The sequence below is a fragment of the Podarcis tiliguerta genome, assembly GCF_965153285.1.
Source record: "Podarcis tiliguerta genome assembly, chromosome: 12".
Classification (NCBI taxonomy): domain Eukaryota; kingdom Metazoa; phylum Chordata; class Lepidosauria; order Squamata; family Lacertidae; genus Podarcis; species Podarcis tiliguerta.
Window position 1 is genome coordinate 44202100 of NC_139545.1, and position 18431 is coordinate 44220530.

At 46.0% G+C, this 18431-nt stretch overlaps 1 protein-coding gene across 2 annotated transcripts in view; it reads left to right on the top strand.

Moving 5' to 3' along the window:
* Window positions 1-247: 247 nt before the first annotated feature.
* The window catches only part of PITRM1 (pitrilysin metallopeptidase 1), a 30557-nt gene continuing 12373 nt past the window's right edge, over window positions 248-18431 (top strand). The window contains exons 1-15 of one of the 2 annotated variants that reach the window (XM_083406166.1): window positions 248-467; window positions 2538-2646; window positions 3822-3928; window positions 4268-4419; window positions 5750-5864; window positions 5961-6057; window positions 7509-7665; window positions 9090-9216; window positions 10757-10845; window positions 12111-12239; window positions 14054-14167; window positions 14357-14453; window positions 16331-16465; window positions 16689-16827; window positions 17337-17453. In XM_083406166.1, coding sequence (XP_083262292.1) covers window positions 10817-10845; window positions 12111-12239; window positions 14054-14167; window positions 14357-14453; window positions 16331-16465; window positions 16689-16827; window positions 17337-17453 — 760 coding nt within the window. In that variant the 5' untranslated portion in view covers window positions 248-467; window positions 2538-2646; window positions 3822-3928; ... (4 more) ...; window positions 9090-9216; window positions 10757-10816. Of the gene's footprint in view, window positions 468-2537; window positions 2647-3821; window positions 3929-4267; window positions 4420-5749; window positions 5865-5960; window positions 6058-7504; window positions 7666-9089; window positions 9217-10756; window positions 10846-12110; window positions 12240-14053; window positions 14168-14356; window positions 14454-16330; window positions 16466-16688; window positions 16828-17336; window positions 17454-18431 lie in introns of both variants that reach the window. The other variant, XM_083406165.1, reaches the window with a different exon arrangement.

The window sequence follows — 18431 nt, forward strand, 5'->3', positions numbered from 1 at the left end:
GGGAGCTGTACTCCCCCCCCAAAAAAAAAACCCTACAGTTCCCAGCACCCTGAACAAACTACAACTCCCAATCCCCTTTAAAGGGAGATCAGATAGAGCAGCTCCCAGCAAGCGCAGGTAAGACTGAATCGCCCGGCTGCGCCAAGCAGCCCCGTCGCAAAGCTTCCCGGGGAAGAAGAGCGACGCGAGGAGCAGGCGGGGAAACAGCCTCGCCAGGGAAAGGGGCGGAGCTCCGCAGCCCTCCCTCGCCCGAGAGGCCCCGCCCCAGGGGCGGAGCTAGCGGCCGTCTGGTACCCGCCGCGCCCCCTCCGCGAAAAGGTCCCGCGCACGCGCTCCGCGGGTCGTCCGGGGCAGTGCGACCGCCTCTTCCGTTCTCTTCCGCGGTTGCCGCCGGGGAGGTCGCGCTGCGCCATGTGGGGCCGGTTCTGCGCCGCGGGGCGGCAGCTGGCGCGTACGAGTCCCGGCCGGTGAGCAGCATCCGCCGCTGGTCGACTCGTGGGGTGGGGGCTTCTCCGGGCGGGGCGAAGAAACACTCTGCACGTGCTCAGAGGCTCCCCTTCTCCTCCTCAGCTTTCCCCCACGTTTATGAAGCCCCGTATTCCGAGCCGTGGTTTCATCCCGTGGGGCCCTTCCTAGAAGTGGTTGGACTGTAGCTTCTCTCATCCTTTGCCATGGGTCATACTGCTTGGGGGTTGGGTGGGGGGTGTTAGGAGGAACCCCTGGGGAACCGATGCTCAGAACCCCCGTATTCTATTATTTGAATTTCTTGCTGGAGAGTGAGAGGTAAAGGGAGGCTCTGAACATGTGCAGAGTGCCTTCCACTTTCTGCATCTGGGGGAAAGGGTTTTTTTTATGGTTGTCTTTGACCCCAACACTTGTTTTTAGTAGCTCAGGTATTTGGCTCCCGTTGCTCGGTCCCTGCTCCTGCCCACCTAGCAGTTCGAAAGCACGTCAAAGTGCAAGTAGATAAATAGGTACTGCTCCGGCGGGAAGGAAAACGGCGTTTCCGTGCGCTGCTCTGGTTTGCCAGAAGCGGCTTAGTCATGCTGGCCACATGACCCAGAAGCTGTACGCCGGCTCGCTTGGCCAATAAAGCGAGATGAGCGCCGCAACCCCAGAGTCGGCCACGACTGGACCTAATGGTCAGGGGTACCTTTACCTTTCACCTTTCTGGAAAATCTGATTGATGAAAGCTTGCTTTCTGACATTTTTTTCCCTGAAGGAGGCTGTTTTGTCTTAACTGTCTCTCCCTGCTGCCACACCTACCTCCTCGGCTGGCCTGGGACTGATAAAAGAAAAGAGGAATTGTGTGGGGGGGGTGGAAGCCGCTGGTGAAACATCCTCCATTTCTCCCTGGAATTCTTGGCGGCTGAAGTATTTGGGAGCAGTGGTCTTATTTAGGGGTGAGAAGCCCAACTTTCTGACTCTGGCCGTCATGCTAGTTTATCTCTAAACACCAAATGGTGGGAATCCACAGTGCTGGAAGGCCTGTGTTGTCTTCCTGGATGGAGGTATCAGACTTATGAACCATCAGCTCCAGCCAGCGAAATAGTTGGTCAAGGTTGGTGCGAGTTGTAGTCCCAAGAACCAGAAGGCCACAGGTTCTGCTATCCTAAGATTTGGTGTGATCCAGCAGGACTCTTTTAATGGTTTTGTTCTGTAGCCTGGACTGCATAGTTTGATTTTTGAAGGCCTTGCCTCATAACACTTGGGCTGAGCTAAGATTGATATAGTTAAGGATTTGCGCTTGTATCTCACCTGTTTGGTGGTGCTCTCAAAGTCCAGGATTAGAACAAATGGGCTGAAGGTGCGAGGGAAGCAGATTTCAGCTAAACTTTATAGGAGAAATGTGCGGTAAGGGGCTGTTCAACAATGGAAGGGGCTGCCTTGGGAGATAATGGGCTCTCCCTTCCTGCAGATACTTTGAGCAGAGGTTGGGCCAGGGGTTTTGTGGTTGCATTTCACACTGCAGAGCCTACATGGGAGTAGAGGACCTCCAAGTTTTCTAGAAAAGCCCCTTCCAACTCTGACTCTTAAGTTCTGAATCAACACTCTCCATTCCTGTCAAGTGGTGTTTTTAAAGAAGGCTAGGCTTCACCTTCTTAAAACTAAGTTGACTCTCCTACTAGCTAGAGCTGTGCTGTGTGGAAGTGTTTGCACAGTGGAGCTTCCCTTTTACCCCTCCAAAATTGGGAGTTTTAAAAGTCTTGTTTACTAAGGTACCCTACTAGTGTGGCCCTAAACACCAGCTTATAGATTTCACATCCCTGGAATTTAGCTCCTGAGTTACAGGTACTTATTGCAGGATTTGGCTCCTAGCACTCCCCCCCCCCCCTTTCCATTTTCCTGTGCCCTAATTAGTCTAAGCTGTATTAATTATATAACTGAATAAATGGGTGCCACCTGCCCTGTGCTCACACATTTGTTTAACTTGATGCATTGGCTCCTGAGCCTGAGGTTCCCCACTCCAATTATTTTTTTAAAAGGAAGTCTCATTGTTTGCTTTCTCCTCTTCCTTTCTCTTTTTGTGTATATAGTTTCAGGCCATTTAATCAGAGACTCTGGAGATGGAAGAGTACTTCTGCCAATGAAAGGGCACTGCAGTACAAAACTGGAGATCGCATCCATGGATTCACAGTAAACCAGGTACTTGTCTGGTTTTCCTGGTTGCTCGGGGCTCTCTGGCTCTCTTCTCCCAAGAAAGTATTGTCTGATCTGATGGTAAAAAAAAAAGCTTGAAAACTCAGGAAGGCCTTTCCACATCAGCTTCTCGGCGGAGGAACACACACGCTGCATTTTACAGCTGATTCTGGGGGCTCAACCAGTCAGTTCATAAACAGCTAAAAGCATAAGGAGAGCCCTGCTGGGTCAGACTAAAAGACCCATCTAGTCCAGCCTTCTGTAATCACAGTGGCCAGCCAGATGCCTGTAGTAAGCCCACAAATATAGCATGAGAACAGCTGCATTCTCCTGCTCAAGGTTCTCCAGCAACAGGGGTTCAGAGGCATCCTGTCTCTGCTAGTCAGGGTGATATATAACCCTGGATTGCCTCATCCTCCATATATTTCCCATGTAATCTCCCTTTAAAGCTGGTGGCCATGACTGCATTTTGCGGTAGCAAATTCCGTAGTTCACGTTGTGCACTGTGTGGCAGAAGCACATCTTGTCTGTCCCGAAATTCCTACCATACGGCTGCTTTGGGCGATAACCAATGCTGGTGCTGCTCAGAGTAGGACAACAATGGAGAGGTTGCTTAAGTCCATTGATTTCAGTGTGCCTGCTCTTGAGAATTACTAGCATTGGGTATAGGAGGGATAGCACCATCCCTCAGTAGAGCATGAGACTCTTAATCTTGAGATTCTGGGTTCGAGCACAACGTTGGATGAAAGGTTCCAGCATTGCAGGGGGTTGGACTAGATGACCCTCAGGGTCCCTGCATGTTTTTGATGCTGTGACTCAAGGCTCTAATGTTATGAGAGGGAGAATAAATTATCTGTATCCACGTTCTACACACCGTGCGTTAGTTCATACGCCTCTTATTTAATGTCTAACCCCTCTTTTACCTTTTCTTCTTTTTTTGCTTGGTACTTAACTGCCTGCCTGCATTCTGTAAGAATTGTGCCCAGGCAACTTGGTAGAATAGCTTGTGCTCACTGGAGAGGCCCTGAAATTTTACCTCTGCCTTTATTTATTTGTGCATTGTTCAGCTTCTGAGATCGTTGTTAGTGTGAGTCAAATAGCTTAACGATAATAAAAACGATTGTGGCCATTTGTATTAACCGAAATAAATGTGTGTATGTGTGTGTGCTTGCCCACCGTAGGTGACAGCTGTACCCGAGTTATTCCTAACTACTGTCAACCTGAGCCATGATCAGACGGGAGCCAAGTATTTGCATGTGGCAAGAGAGGATTCCAACAATCTCTTCAGGTAGGTGTGTTGGGATCAGAGTTTTGACAAGTCTCGCTAGGGATGGGGATAGAATCGTGACTTTACGGGAGTGCCATTTAGGACTTCCAAGTATGTTTGGAGACGAGGCTGCATCTGCCATCAATTGTGTGAAAGGTCCCTGGAAGGTCAGAGGTCAGTATAATAATTCGTGAGGTTCTACTGCTTTCTTCTTAAGGTGCCACTGAGAATGCAGCTACCACGAAAAGGAGGGGAAATCTGGGGTCCAGCATTATAGGAATAACAAATTATTTTTATATGTATGGTGATGTTTTACTTCCATATTTTAACCTCTCCAACCTTTTCCTGATCACCTTACAGTGTTCAATTCCGTACCACTCCAATGGACAGTACAGGCGTCCCCCATATCCTCGAACACACTGTGCTTTGTGGTTCGCAGAAGTATCCTGTCCGAGATCCTTTCTTCAAAATGCTAAACAGGTCACTCTCCACGTTCATGAATGCCTTTACAGGTGAGCAAACGGGAACAAGCAGCCTCTTGCGTTTTCCCCCTGCAAACGGCAACTTACTCATACGATGAAATCTATGGTGCCTGTCGCTCCTTCCAATTCCAAACTCGAGTGGAGAGTGCCGGCAGGACTGTAGCCAAACCAAGGCTGCTGAGAAATAAGAGGGGAGGTAAATGCATGCTTGGGGCGGTGTGTATCATTGCACGAGAGCAAAAATAAAGAAAAGAAAACTAAGAGGGTAAAAAGGCCACCAATCAGGACTGAGCATGCTCTGCAGATAATGAATATATATTTACAGTTGGAAAATAACATGGTAGGGAGGGAGAAGAATGAAGTGCCTTGCTTGGAATGTTCCTGGAACATTAAACTCCCTTTAGGCAGGAGGAAATGCAGCAACATTTTATTGCAGGCCTCAACTGCACGTCAGTTGCAGTAGAACTGGTTCAGATATGAGGAAGGAGCCTTATGGGACTTACTGAGAGACCCAGCGCTTTCTTTAAGCAGCAATTGGAGTTCTGCACGTTGCGTTGAGACCTTGGAAAAATGCAAACTGCAGCCCCATTGTGATGCATAGCCCATTTGGGATGTAAACAAGGTAGCCACTGCCCCCAAACCCCCATCAATACATGCTTCTTGTCTGTTTACTGACAGAAAGAAAACTCACTTGGAAAAAAAGGAGATGAGAGCGCAGTGCTGGGAAGCTTCTGCAAAACTGTCCGCTTAACGCCTGGCTCAGATCTGGGGACGATTGCTGTCCTTGATAATGTGCCCGCCCTGTTTGGTTCAAGGGTGGAGCAAAATATATCATTTGCAAGCAGAAACTTCTGGGTTTAACCCTTGGCATCTGCAGTTAAGAGTCTCTGGGGATCGTGAAGAGCCCCTCCCAGTCATTGCAGATGGTAGTGGGGTAAATGGAGGATGGCTGCAACTCTGTGTAAGGCACTTTTGGGTGTAGATAGCCATGGAATCGTGGTCTTGGGGAGCGAGTTACAAAAAAAACACACCTGCCACTCTGATCTGTTAACTATAATATCTGAGAGGAGCTGTGTTCATAAACAAGATGAGCAAGACTATTAGAGCGAAAGGTTAGCAATAGTCCCACCATTTCCTGTGCATCCTGGGAGCATGGATCCAGTGGATCTAAAACCTCGCCCTAGAACACACACCCTTCTCAGAATTGCAACAGAGGAGGGGGGTTGCAGCAGCAATCCTTGCTAGGAAGGGGCTTCAGAGGACAGGCCTCCCTCCTGGAAAGGGAGAACCACGGAATCCCATTGTCCCTGGGACACCTTCATTAAATCCTTAATATTTATTTTGTTACCTTTTCCCACAGCTAGCGACTATACACTCTACCCGTTTTCCACCCAAAATCCCAAAGATTTTCGGAACCTTCTGTCTGTATACCTGGACGCGGTGTTTTTCCCTTGTTTGAGACACCTTGACTTCTGGTAAGACTTTCATGTTTTGGGCACATATACACACACATGGTGGTGCTGCCCGAAGGAGTGTTGACCCCTCTGTGTTGCGTGTCTTCATTTGCACAGGCAGGAAGGCTGGAGATTAGAACATGAGGATCCAGCAGACCCTCAGACACCGCTAGTCTTCAAAGGAGTTGTCTTCAATGAGATGAAGGGAGCATTTGTAAGTTCCTTTTTCAAAATTGTTTTAATTTAAGAATGCAATAAGAGTCCTGCCGGATCAGGCCAAACGCCCATCTAAGTCCAGCATTTTGTACCGTCAGTGGCCAACCTGATGTCTTTGGAAGCCCACACACTGGACCTGAGTGCAAGAGCACACTCTCTACTTGTGATTCCCAGCAGCGGACATTCATAGTTAAGCTCTCCTAACCATGCATACATGGAGTGGATTTGCTTATCCACTCCTCCCTTTGTTCTGCTGCTTCCATCACCCTCCTGGAAAAAAACTGCTCTTTAGTGCTCAATCAGAGCTAACAGGAATTTGGGTTTTTCCCAGATTGCCATTTGTTCGGATATATCACTAAAGAGCTGTTTTTTCCATTGGAAAGGAGCGGGGCAAGGGAAAATCTCCTTGGACCCATACGTAGAAAGCATGGGTCAAGTGGAAAACAACCAGGACATGTGCTTTCTAGGCACAGCACATGCAGAAGTCTGGATGAGCCCTGTATATTTATATATATACAGCACATTTTATGTATATATAGTACATTTTACAATTTTTAATGTGCTGTGAGCTGCCCAGAGTGCCTGGGGAAACCCAGCCAGATGGGCGGGGTATAAATAATAAAATCATCATCATGTCCAATTGACCTATTGACTGTATTTGCAGTAAACCAGTGTTTCTAGCTAACCATGGTTTATTGTGAAACAAGCAGTAGATTAGTGCACACAGCTCCATCACTCTGGCACTGCTTCTCCCTGACATGAGCTGGGGAAACAAACCAAGAATCCACAGTTTAACTCAGCTTCCTGTGAGGCCCAAATACGGGATCCTGAATCCCTAACAAGCCAGGATTTATAAGCCGTCAACAAACCATTGTTTTAAGTCTGGGTGGTCATCCATGCTTGTAGGGGGCAGCCATTTACATCATGGGATGCTGGAGCCACTCCTAAATCAGCACTTCAAGTAAGATCAATTCTTTCTCAAGTCAGAGGAGTAACGCAGGAATGATCAGGTAGCGTGTACCAGTATGATGCTTCTTCACAACAAGCCATAATAAGCCAGCGACACTCACTCATCACAATATTTCAGTGCGCTCACAGCATAAATCAGTCCTTTCCTATCAATCTATATATTTTTCCACAATTTAATGCTGAAATGGGGAAGCTTCTTCAGCCTGAGGGCCACTGTCCCTCCTGGGAAACTTGCTGAGGGCCACATGCACTCTTAACTCCATCCTGAGTCTTGGTTAAGAACGGGGTTGGACTAGATGACCCTCAGGAACCCATTCAACTCTACAGTTTGGTGATTCCTTCCACTGTTTTCCTGTTTTCTGGGTTCTCCAGGAAAACTGTGGCTATTACCTGACGTGCTCCCTGAAGTAGCAGTGGTAGTTGCAGGTGAGTTTTGCTGAAGCTTTTTTACCCTTACCTAAACGATTTCTTTTAAGACAGACAACGAGAGAGTGTTCTCCCAGCACCTTCAGAACAAGATTCTCCCTGACCACACGTACGCAGTTGTGTCCGGTGGCGACCCGCTGAAGATCCCCGATCTTTCCTGGGAACAGCTGAAGCAATTCCACGCAACACATTACCACCCTAGTAATGCAAGGTGAGAAGCGTGCGTCTGAAAGGGAAAGGGGTGCTTTGTAATAATACCGGGTGTGCCCAACACAGCTGTTGCAGCTTCAGCTCTCAGTTGGGGGAGCCAGGAAATAAGTCAATCCTAGCTGGGTGTGTGGTGTGTGTGTTTCATTTCCTGTGCAAATGACCCAGGGAATTTTAAGGGCCCGAGGTTGCCCCAGGTGGGGCTCCGCAAAGTTGTTCTGCCATGTTGGATGCCGGCTAAGGCTGACTAGGCCAAAGCTTCCTTCTTCTGATGAGTTTATCACTTTCTACGAGTGCTTCATTGTGGCCGGAGAAAGCAATGAGCCATTTTTTAAAATAAGGTCCATGTTTCTGCCCAACCACATGCTCCAACTTCCTATCTCTGTGCCTCTAGTGAGGGAGCTCTCTTCACTTTCTAGCCCATTTTTTTCTATGGCTTTCTAGACTTTTCCAAGAATGCAAAAATCGCTGGTTTTCAGTAGCTTTGCAGCCTTTCGACTAAGATTAAATGTAGAAATAATTGCTTTTTGCTTAGGAGCGATGCTGAGGTATACTGCTCCATGAATTGTCATTTTAGGATTAATGATGTGTATCATTAGCATTGGGAAAGTATAAACAAAAGTGAAAGATCTGCAGAATAATAGCATCATAGAATTATAAAGTTGGAAGGGACCCCAAGGATCATCTAGTCCAGCCTCCTGCAAGGCAGGAATCTCAACTGGATCTTACGTGGCAGATGGTCCTCCAGCCTCTGTGAGTCAGAGATGGGCCTTTGGGCTTGACCACGGTCTAAAACATGGAACATAAATCTTCTGGCATCTATATGTGCAAATGGGAAGACCAGGGAGAAGAGTCGATGGAAGAAGATTGGAAAAAAATTAAAGTATATTTACAGAAATATTGCAAAATTAATGAATGTTAGAAGTATATTGGAATGAAGTTATATGGTTTTAGCAGAAGGGTTATTAAGAATTATATGAGCATTAAGTGTTAATGTGTTAAATTGGGAAATTGAAAGCTAAATTGTGTTATGATAAATTATAGACCAAATTGAAGAAGAGGGAAAGGATTTGTTGAACTAGATAATTTGAACTAGAATACAAAAAAGGGAGGTGCGAGGAAATCGAGGAAATAAGCTAACGAAAGATTTGGACACAAAAATTTGGGTGTGTGTTTTTGTTCTTTTTTCTTATGTTGTATTGTTGTATTGTATTTTCTTCTTTTTCTGCTTTTTATTGTCGATGTATTATTTGTTGAATTTGTGTATTGTTTTTCTTTTATTGTTTTTTTTTATAAGTATAAAATATCTAATAAATTTTATTAAAAAATATATATATGTGCAAATGGGAGTTTTGGGATCCAGGCTTTTGAATATGCAAGCTTATTTTGCCTGTTAATAGTAGTATATAATAAAACATAAAATTCCAGGTTCTTCACTTACGGTAACTTCCCCCTGGAACAACACTTGGAACAGATCCATGAGGATGCCCTGAGTAAATTCCAGAAAATTGAGCCGAACACTGCTGTCCCAACACAACAGCTCTGGGATAAACCTGTGAGTATGTCATTGACCACAAGATTTCTACTCTGGGTTTCCATAGGTGACTCTTGAGACCCACACAGAGGCCATTTTGTCCTTGGTCATTTCCCACAGAACACTTTCCAGCCTAAATGTTTAGCAGGGATGGCTGTAACAGCCACAGTCAAGTCAAGTGTGGCTTCTAGTTATCTTGTGAATAGTTCCTGATTGAGGAAAGATGAAAATCTGCCTGGCTTTTTCATCTTCTCCCACTGTAGCTCTTCTGGTACATTTTGAATGTGGAAAAATTTCTAGGAAATGTTTAGTCGCAGTTCAGTCTGTTTACATGCCATATTTCCCACAAATGCATAGGAATGCACCCTTTTTTAAAAACAAAAAAAAATCCAAATACAATCGCGTAATAACAACGCACAAGAAAAAGAGATAATATCTAGGGTTGTGCAGCCTTGGTTCTGAACTAGATCAAGGGCCTTGTACAGTGTTTAATTAAGGTTTTAAGCACCAGGCAGGTATCCATAGCGGGAGGGAGTTGCACAGTATGGGCCCCACTGCAGAGAAGGCCCTGTCTCTATTATTTTTTTAGCTGCCTGTTTTACCTCGGGTGGAAGAGGCTGGGTTCATGGGCAGCTCTGCCTTACACTGTGTCACACCATTGGTCCATGTAGCTCAGAATTGTCCACACTGTTTGGCAGCAACACTTCAGTGCTTCAGGCCAGAGCCTGAAGATGCCTGTTTGGTGGACTGAACCTCCGACCTTCTGCATGCAGTGCAAATGCTCTGAAAGGCTCCTATCTTCAGTGAATAGATATTGGGGAAGCAGGGCTGGAAAAAGACCCTTACCTGAGGCTTTGGGGATCCACAGCTAGCTGAGTCTCGACTGTGCTGGGCGATTCTCTGCCAGTACAGTTGGACGCAGTCGTGCTTCTGAATACCTGGAAACCACAGGAGGGGAGGGTGCTTTTCTGCTCCTTGGGTTTCCCACAGGAACCTGGTTGACCAATGTAAGAACAGGATGCTGGACTAGATAATAATAATTTATTACCCTGCCCATCTGGCTGGGTTTCCCCAGCCACTCTGGGCAGCTCCCAACAGAATACTAAAAACACAATAAAGCACCAAACGTTAAAAACCTCCCGATACAGGGCTCCCTTCAGATTTCTTCTAAAAGATAGCTGTTTATTTCCTTGACATCGATGGGAGGGCATTCCACAGGGCGGGCACCACTACCGAGAAGTCCCTGTGCCTGGTTCCCTGTAACTTTGCTTCTCGCAGTGAGGGAACCGCCAGAAGGCCTTCGGAGCTGGACCTCAGTGTCCGGGTTGAATGATGGGGGTGGAGACACTCCTTCAGGTATACTGAATATACTGGTATATCTTATGTCCGATGGGTTGATGGTCTGATTCAGTGTAAGGTTGCACATGCTCAGCTACAGCATCCCACTCTCATGTGTCTCTTGCCAGTGGGCTTAACTCTGGCGCTTCCATATACTGGAGGCAGAGAGAGAGAGAGGGCTGCATTCCCCTGCCTTCTCAAATCATCAGTTTCTCTTTTACAGAGGGAACACCATGTGACCTGTGGGACTGATTCGCTTGCTTCAGACTCCAAGAAGCAGACGATGGTCAGCGTCAGCTACCTCCTATCAGAGTATGTGGAATGGGAAATGGATGAGTTTCAAACAGCTGGCTGTTATCTGCTGAACAAGGGACCCTGAAATGCATTGCATTGGGCTCCCATCATCTCTGCCTTCTCCAGTTGTGCTTAGTGCATATTGACCCCAGCCACCAAAAGCATAAAATGACTAGTTTGGTGATGCTTAGCCTCGCCCCTTGGGATCCTGGCTCCCCACTCCCCCATACTTCCTTTTCAGCAAGGCTTAGCTGAGAAAGGGGTGCAATGGTCATTGTTTTTTTCAGAGGGCTAACTTGCATATCTTGATTACATTACAAAGCAGTCTGCCCATCTCCCAAAAGCTTGGGGCAGTGTCCATTGTCTCCCCATCAACAATCCTACCAGGTAGTTAAGACTCAGTGGCAGGCAGTATATGACTGATAGAAAGTCACTAGGCTTCATGGTTGAGTAGTGATGTGGAGCTGTCACCAGGGGGCGCTGCTGTCTTTTGCCATGTTTTCAATCCTCTGACAATTAAAAGCCATGAAGGTTACATCCCTGCAGTTATATGATGAGCTGGGATTACACATTTGCAGAATATGGCAGAACAGAGTTGCCATATGTCTGGAATTTTCTGGACATAGCCCCTTTAAGTAGTGTCTGGGCAGAAATTGCCCATGCCAGTAGTATAGATTTTGGTGATTTTGGCTTTTTTTGCAAACAACTTTGGGCAAAAACAGAAAACAAAAGCTATAGGCTCGTGGCACCATTGCCACCTTCTCACCCTCATAAAACTCAGTGAATCCACAGCTAACTCAGCACTGGACACTGTGGAATTACCAGTAGAATCCTTAGAAATTAGCATTTTAGAAGGTTGAAAGTGATTCACATGTGTTACTTTGTTATAAAACTTACCACAGCCTGATCAGGTAGGTCAGCCACCCTTCTGCTGGGGTAGATTGAAGTGGCTCCTCAGCTACCTGATTTCAGGAGTCATAAAAGGACAAATTATTTGGCCATTTTCTTTATTGATTTCGTATATTTATGACAACAAATGTGGAGAGTGTCACGTAATCTATAGAGGTTCCTGTCTATAATCCACAGCTACTAAGAATGTTTCCGGAACCTATAAAAATGTCACAGAAGACTCTCTCCCATTTTCTGCATTGTTTGCCAGAATAACGTGACTAGCCTTGTGTAACTCTGCACCTGGATTCAGGTTTTGGTTTGGTCTCAACTGCCTTCGTTGTCCTTTATATGCTGAATCCCACGGTGCTATTGTAAACTTTTTCTCTTTTTAGCATTACAGATAATTTCGAATCCTTCACGCTGAACTTGTTGTCTTCGCTGTTGGTTGGTGGCCCCAATTCCCCCTTTTATAAAGCTTTAATCGAGGCTGGTCTGGGTTCAGATTTTTCGCCAGATGTTGGGTAAGTGTGTTAGCTGCATGCAGCAGTGTAGGACTTCACCCCACAACTTTAGTTCAATTTGTTGTTTTTTAATTAAATTACTCAGGTTGGGCATTTAAAATAGGGGCAAAGCACACTTTGCTCTTTATTTCACTCCCGCGCCCCCATCCACCCATCCATTTTATATGCTGCTTAACACTGTGACTTATAAGTGGCATAAAGTAAGGTTGCAACAAGGCAATGTGATGTTATGATCAGAGTGTCAGACTAGGATCCAGAAGACTCGGGTTCAAAATCCCCTCTCATGCCACAAAGTTTCCAGAGTGACTTTGGGCCAGTCACACTAGGCTGACACAAATGAAATATTTCACACTGCTGTTCCCTGATTTGACTTTGAGGGGGAGAAAAGAGTTTAGGCCAAGACCAACAAGTAAGTGAAAACACACCAACTGCAGGCAATTCTCGATTTGGGGTTATGTGCTGGGAGGGAGAAGGGACGCGGGTGGTGCTGTGGGTTAAACCACAGAGCCTAGGACTTGCCGATCAGAAGGTCGGCGGTTCAGATCCCCATGACGGGGTGAGCTCCCGTTGCTCGGTCCCTGCTCCTGCCAACCTAGCAGTTCGAAAGCACGTCCAAGTGCAAGTAGATAAATAGGTACCGCTCTGGCGGGAAGGTAAACGGTGTTTCCGTGCACTGCTCTGGTTCGCCAGAAGCGGCTTAGTCATGCTGGCCACATGACCCGGAAGCTGTACGCCGGCTCCCTCGGCCAGTAAAGCGAGATGAGCACCGCAACCCCAGAGTCGGTCACGACTGGACCTAATGGTCAGGGGTCCCTTTACCTTTACCTCTGGGAGGGAGAGCATGCAAAGCCAGAATCACATATAGTCAAAACTTTGGGTTCAGTGGTGTATGGGGTTGCCAAAGTCTTTCCCAGATGCCCACCCACCTTTTTAACTTTTTAAAACAGTTTTCCAAGTGCATAAAGCTGAATGGGCACAAGTTAAATGTGTGTAAGTTGCAAATTACCTGTACTGTAATTTCATGGATAAAATCTCCTGGGAACTCGGATCAGACCCACGCCTTCTCAGGATTCCTGGTTGACTGGATCTCAGTTTGTGGAATGTCTGGACTTCCCACTTCTAACTAGTGCTAAATGCACTAAAAGCGTTCTGCCTTCCTGAAATTTTAGAACTACTCTTCATAGCTCTGTGTTATAGCTTCCTTCTGGCGAATGGGCTGTTCGCCTGTGTTTCTACCCTTGCTGTTTGCCTTTATGCCCCCTGTCTGGGCCCTGCTGTTCTTCTGCCACTGGACCACATTTAATACAGCGTGCCACTTCTTTCCCACTTGCCCTTCCTTTCCTGGGGCACAACTCTTTCAAGACTCAGCTGCCCAAGAGCAAAGGCCGAAAGCCAGAAGTGGGCAATCTCAGTCCCTAGGGACAAAATGTGGATCTTCCAAGCCTTTCTGTGTGGGACTCTGCAAGCCACATCCCTTGGTAGTCCTGCTGTTCACCTTCTTTGGGTGCTTTTGCCTGGCTGGGACACATGCCTCCACTGAGATGGTGCCTCTTCCTTGCCTGGATGGGCAGAATAAGTGTGTCTCTCTCTTTGCACAAACCTATGTAGTGCACAGCTAGTACGTCGCCTTCTCTACAAAGTTAAGGTCACCTTTATTGCCCCACTCCCCACTTTCTCAGGCTCCACCCATAACTGTCTTGTGGCCCCAAGGAGGCTACAATTGAAAGGATATGGCCCTTGAATTGCAACATGTCTCCCCACCCCTGCTGTGAGCAGCCAAGACATTTTTTCCTTCGTTTTCTTGTGTTCTGCAGGTTTAACGGCTCCACAAGAGAGGCTTATTTCAGCGTTGGCCTTCAAGGGATCGCTGAAGAGAACATTGAGACTGTGAAACAAATTATTTCCAGGACGGTTGATGAAGTTATTGAGTAAGTAAAAGCTGTTTGGGGTTGTTTTGTTTTGTTTTGTAGCGGCCGGGGAGTATGTGAGACATTGAGTGTGTGTGAGTCTTTCTTTTTCCATGCTTTTTAATGTCTTTGTGGGAATGGAAGTCTCCCTTCCGTGTGTGCTTTTAGAGCAATATTAACTGTCCGCTTGCTTGTTTGTTTTCTCCCAAGGAATGGGTTTGAGGAAGAAAGGATTGAAGCACTGCTTCACAAGATTGAAATCCAGATGAAGCATCAGTCAACTAGCTTTGGACTTGCTTTGACTTCAGTAAGTGCTGTTTCCCCAGTGATGGGTCCATGGCTTGTCTCCTCTCGAGTTAGCAGCATTTTTTAACAATACCCTGTTAATACGTTGGTCATATTCCTGTGTAATGGGGTAGGAAATGGGTTGATCACAAGGGAGAAATGACAGCATTTCACCAGTTCCAAGTCCAGTTAGCTTTTAAAGTTCACCTTCCTTATTCAGGATAATCACGTCAAGAGTTCCATCTTGCCATTGGTTTTTAAACTAAATCATCTTTTTGTCAGATTTCCCCTGCAGGCATTGGTATTTCTTTGGTTATGTGCAGAGTGGGTTTGATTTAAATCAAATTGATTTAAATCACGATTTAAAGCACGATTTAAATCACAAGTCAGTAAGACTTGATTTAAATCATTTTTCTTACAGAAAGACTCATTCTTGCTGCTATAATCTTAATATTTACAACCAGAGGAAAGTTTCATTTTTGGAATAATACATTTTCAGAATAGTTTTTACAGTTATATCAAAAATTACTGATTTGGTTATACTATTAGACATACATAGACAGATAATTATGAAATTATTGTTTATATTGGGCAACTTTTCTGCTGTACTTTACTGGAAGGAGAAAAATAATCATTTCCTTAATAACAAATTAAACAATGTATTTAACTAAAGCAATAACATTGTAGCATATGTATCCATGTTTGTTAACTGATGTGGTTAAACTTTTTAAAAAAACACTTAAACTGAATTTTAGCACACATGAAAAACTTAAAACAAATCCTTATTTCTTGATGAATAGCCTTTTTGGACTATAATGTAACTTAAACAGAAAACTAGCTTTAGAAATATTTTTCATCCAAAAGCATTTTATTTTGAAAATCTGATTTAAATTAAAAAATCTGATTTAATTTTTTTTATAAAAAATCAATTTAAATCAAAATAATCCAATTTAATTTTTAAAAAATAATCATTGATTTTTATCCACTCTGGTTATGCATTTTTCCTTTTTTTCTATATGTTACATATGTGCATGAAATGGTGTGTGTTTTTGTCTTTTTGTTCTGGAACAGCCTCTCTTAGGGAGCTCTACCGCTTCAGAATAAAGTTTGGATAGCTGCAAGATAGTGATATCTTACATACTTAGACTTGAGCTCAGGACCTTTTTGGAGGGCAGGTCAAGTGGAAAACAGGGGTAGAGAGAACATGTTTGCATGCAAAAGGTCCCAGATTCAACCCATGGCATCTCCAGTTAAACCATTCTGCAGCTGGTGGTGGGAAAGACCTTTCTCTGCCTCTGGAGAGCCAATGCTGCTTAGAATAGACAGAACAAGTTCTTTTAACTGGGGATACTGGTGAACGGACTAGTGCATTCAAGCCCTGTGACTGTACTATGGCTTATTCTCCTCATGCAGCGCCTGGTCTGTGGCCTACCTTTCGGGTGTTTGCCTGGCCTGTAAGTTGGGCTCCATAAGCAGAGGCATCTTCAGGTGTAGATGGCAAAATGGCCGCTTCTTCAAGGGTTGCTCTGAGCAGCAGTCCTCCTGCCTTCCATGGCTGGCTTCTAATTCCTCGCCTCTTCTCATCCCTCAAATAGGGACGCGGGTGGCGCTGTGGGTAAAAGCCTCAGTGCCTAGGGCTTGCCGATCGAAAGGTCGGCGGTTCGAATCCCCGCGGCAGGGTGCGCTCCCACTGGCGGGAAGGTAAACGGCGTTTCCGTGTGCAGCTCTGGCTCGCCAGAGCGGCGATGTCACGCTGGCCACGTGACCCGGAAGTGTCTTCGGACAGCGCTGGCCCTTGGCCTCTTTGAGTGAGATGGGCGCACAACCCTAGAGTCTGTCAAGACTGGCCCGTACGGGCAGGGGTACCTTTACCTTTACCTTTACCTCTCATCCCTCAAGTATATTGCCTCCTGTTGGAACCACGAAGGAGACCCCGTTGACCTTCTAAAGATCGCCGAGAAAGTGGCTCGGTTCAGGCAGTGCCTTAAGGAGGACCCCCAGTTTCTTCAGAAAAAGATGAAGCATTACTTTAAGGTAAGGACCCAGTTACAGGGCAGGGGACGACGACTCTGGACTTGCAAAGGTCCAGCACGTCCAGCACCCTGTCTCTTGACAGTGGTCAGCCAAGTGCCCCAGGCTGAAGACCACCCCTCTCCTCTCCCATGACGGCCAGGATAGGTCTTAAAATAGCAGGCTGTTCTTTGCACTGATGGGCACTCCATTTTCTGTTTTCTTCGCCATGGTCCTTGGCAACTAGGGTAACCCCCATAGGCTGACGCTGTCGATGAGTCCAGATGGGGCTTTCTATGAGAAGCAAACCTCAATGGAAGCGGCAAAGCTGAAAGAAAAACTTGAGGCCCTTTCTGAAGAAGAGAGGAAGCTGACATATGAAAAAGGTGGGCCGTTTTTCTGCCTGCTTTGACTCTCTTAACGTTTATGCGGATAGAGGGATGGACAGACAGACAGAGGATGTGAGCTTGAGTTGGTGGTTGATCTCTGCACACTTCTTTTTCCCCTTTCCCCATTTCTGTATTAAAAGATAACAGAAATTTAAACCACATTCATTGCGGTTTCCCATTTGAGGTCAACACACACGTTGTAAACGGACATTTATTTTTGTGTTTTTATATTGTGAACCACCCTGTGCCCTCAATGAAGGGCAGTATGAAAGTTTTAAATGAAATAAATAAGTGAGGGGAGATTTGTATCCATTTGTATTCCATTGCCTCTCCAAAATTTGGCAGCAGGGGACTTAACTTTGAAAACCACCAGGAGCTGTTTGGGAAGTAAATTCATTAAGTTCCCAGGAGAACCTTGTCAAATCCCTCCTGTTGCCGCTGAACCTGAATCCCTGTTGGGTAGTTTTTGTCAGAACCGCTGACCGACGTTCCACTTTTCCTTCTAGGGTTGGAACTGCTTGATCTGCAAAGCAAGCCTCAAGACACATCTTGCCTCCCGGCTCTGAAGGTCTCGGATATTGAGCCTAGGATTGTGTTTACTGAGCTGGAGACGTCACTTACAGGTAAGACAGAGTCACTCAATGCTGATGTTCCATTATGAAACAAAAAACGTAGAGCCTGTGAACGTAGTTAGCCTTGTGTTGGAATTGCAGCTCTTTCTCAGAGGTACAGGCTGTTGACACCCCTCTGGGTTCCTTCCCAGATGGAAATGCAGGCAGCCGTCAGTTTAGTATGAGAGGGCTCTGCAACGTAATGCTTGCTGGATATAGTAAATTTTATAAATGGCCTAATCAAAAAGTCTCGAGACAGTAAAATAATTATCAATAGCATACAGATAAAATTACTGCAATTTAAAGTCATGTACAGTCAATCGGGTTGCAGGCGCTTCAGGTTGCGTGATTTCGGGTTGCGCACCGCTCCAAACCCGGAAGTACCGGAACAGGTTACTTCCGGGTTTTGGCACATGTGCAGAAGCGCTAAATCGTGCTTTGTGCATGCGCAGAAGCACCAAATTGTGACATGCGCAGACACGGCACTGTGGTTTGTGAATGCTGTGGATTGCGACCTTGCCTCCCGCACGGATCACATTCTCAACCCGAAGGTCCACTGTATACATAAATGATTTTTGCATCCAGATAGACTGGGGTGGGACAGGGAGGTTTTAGCAGCTGTCTTAAAGGATCCTGCGTAACATTGCACAGTGAGTGCTCCTGTCCAGGGTTGCAGCCAGCCAGTCCATTTTTCTGGGTGCTCCATTCCGTTTCCCACGTTTTCCGAGGAAACTGTCTCCTCCTGAGTCAGACCACAAGTCTATCTAGTCCAGATTTTTCAACACTGAGTGGTAGCAGCTCTTTGGGGTTTCAGAAAGGAGTTTCTCCCAACTCTTACCTAGAGATGTAAGGGATCGAACCTGGGAGGTGGGGCAGCTTGGAATGGGTCTGTGGGTCTTAAGCTTTTATACGAGGCAAGAGAAGGATTTGGGCTTGAATTGTACGGAGCTCTATATTTCCAAAGGAAGCCGGGCTTGTTTCTGAAACACT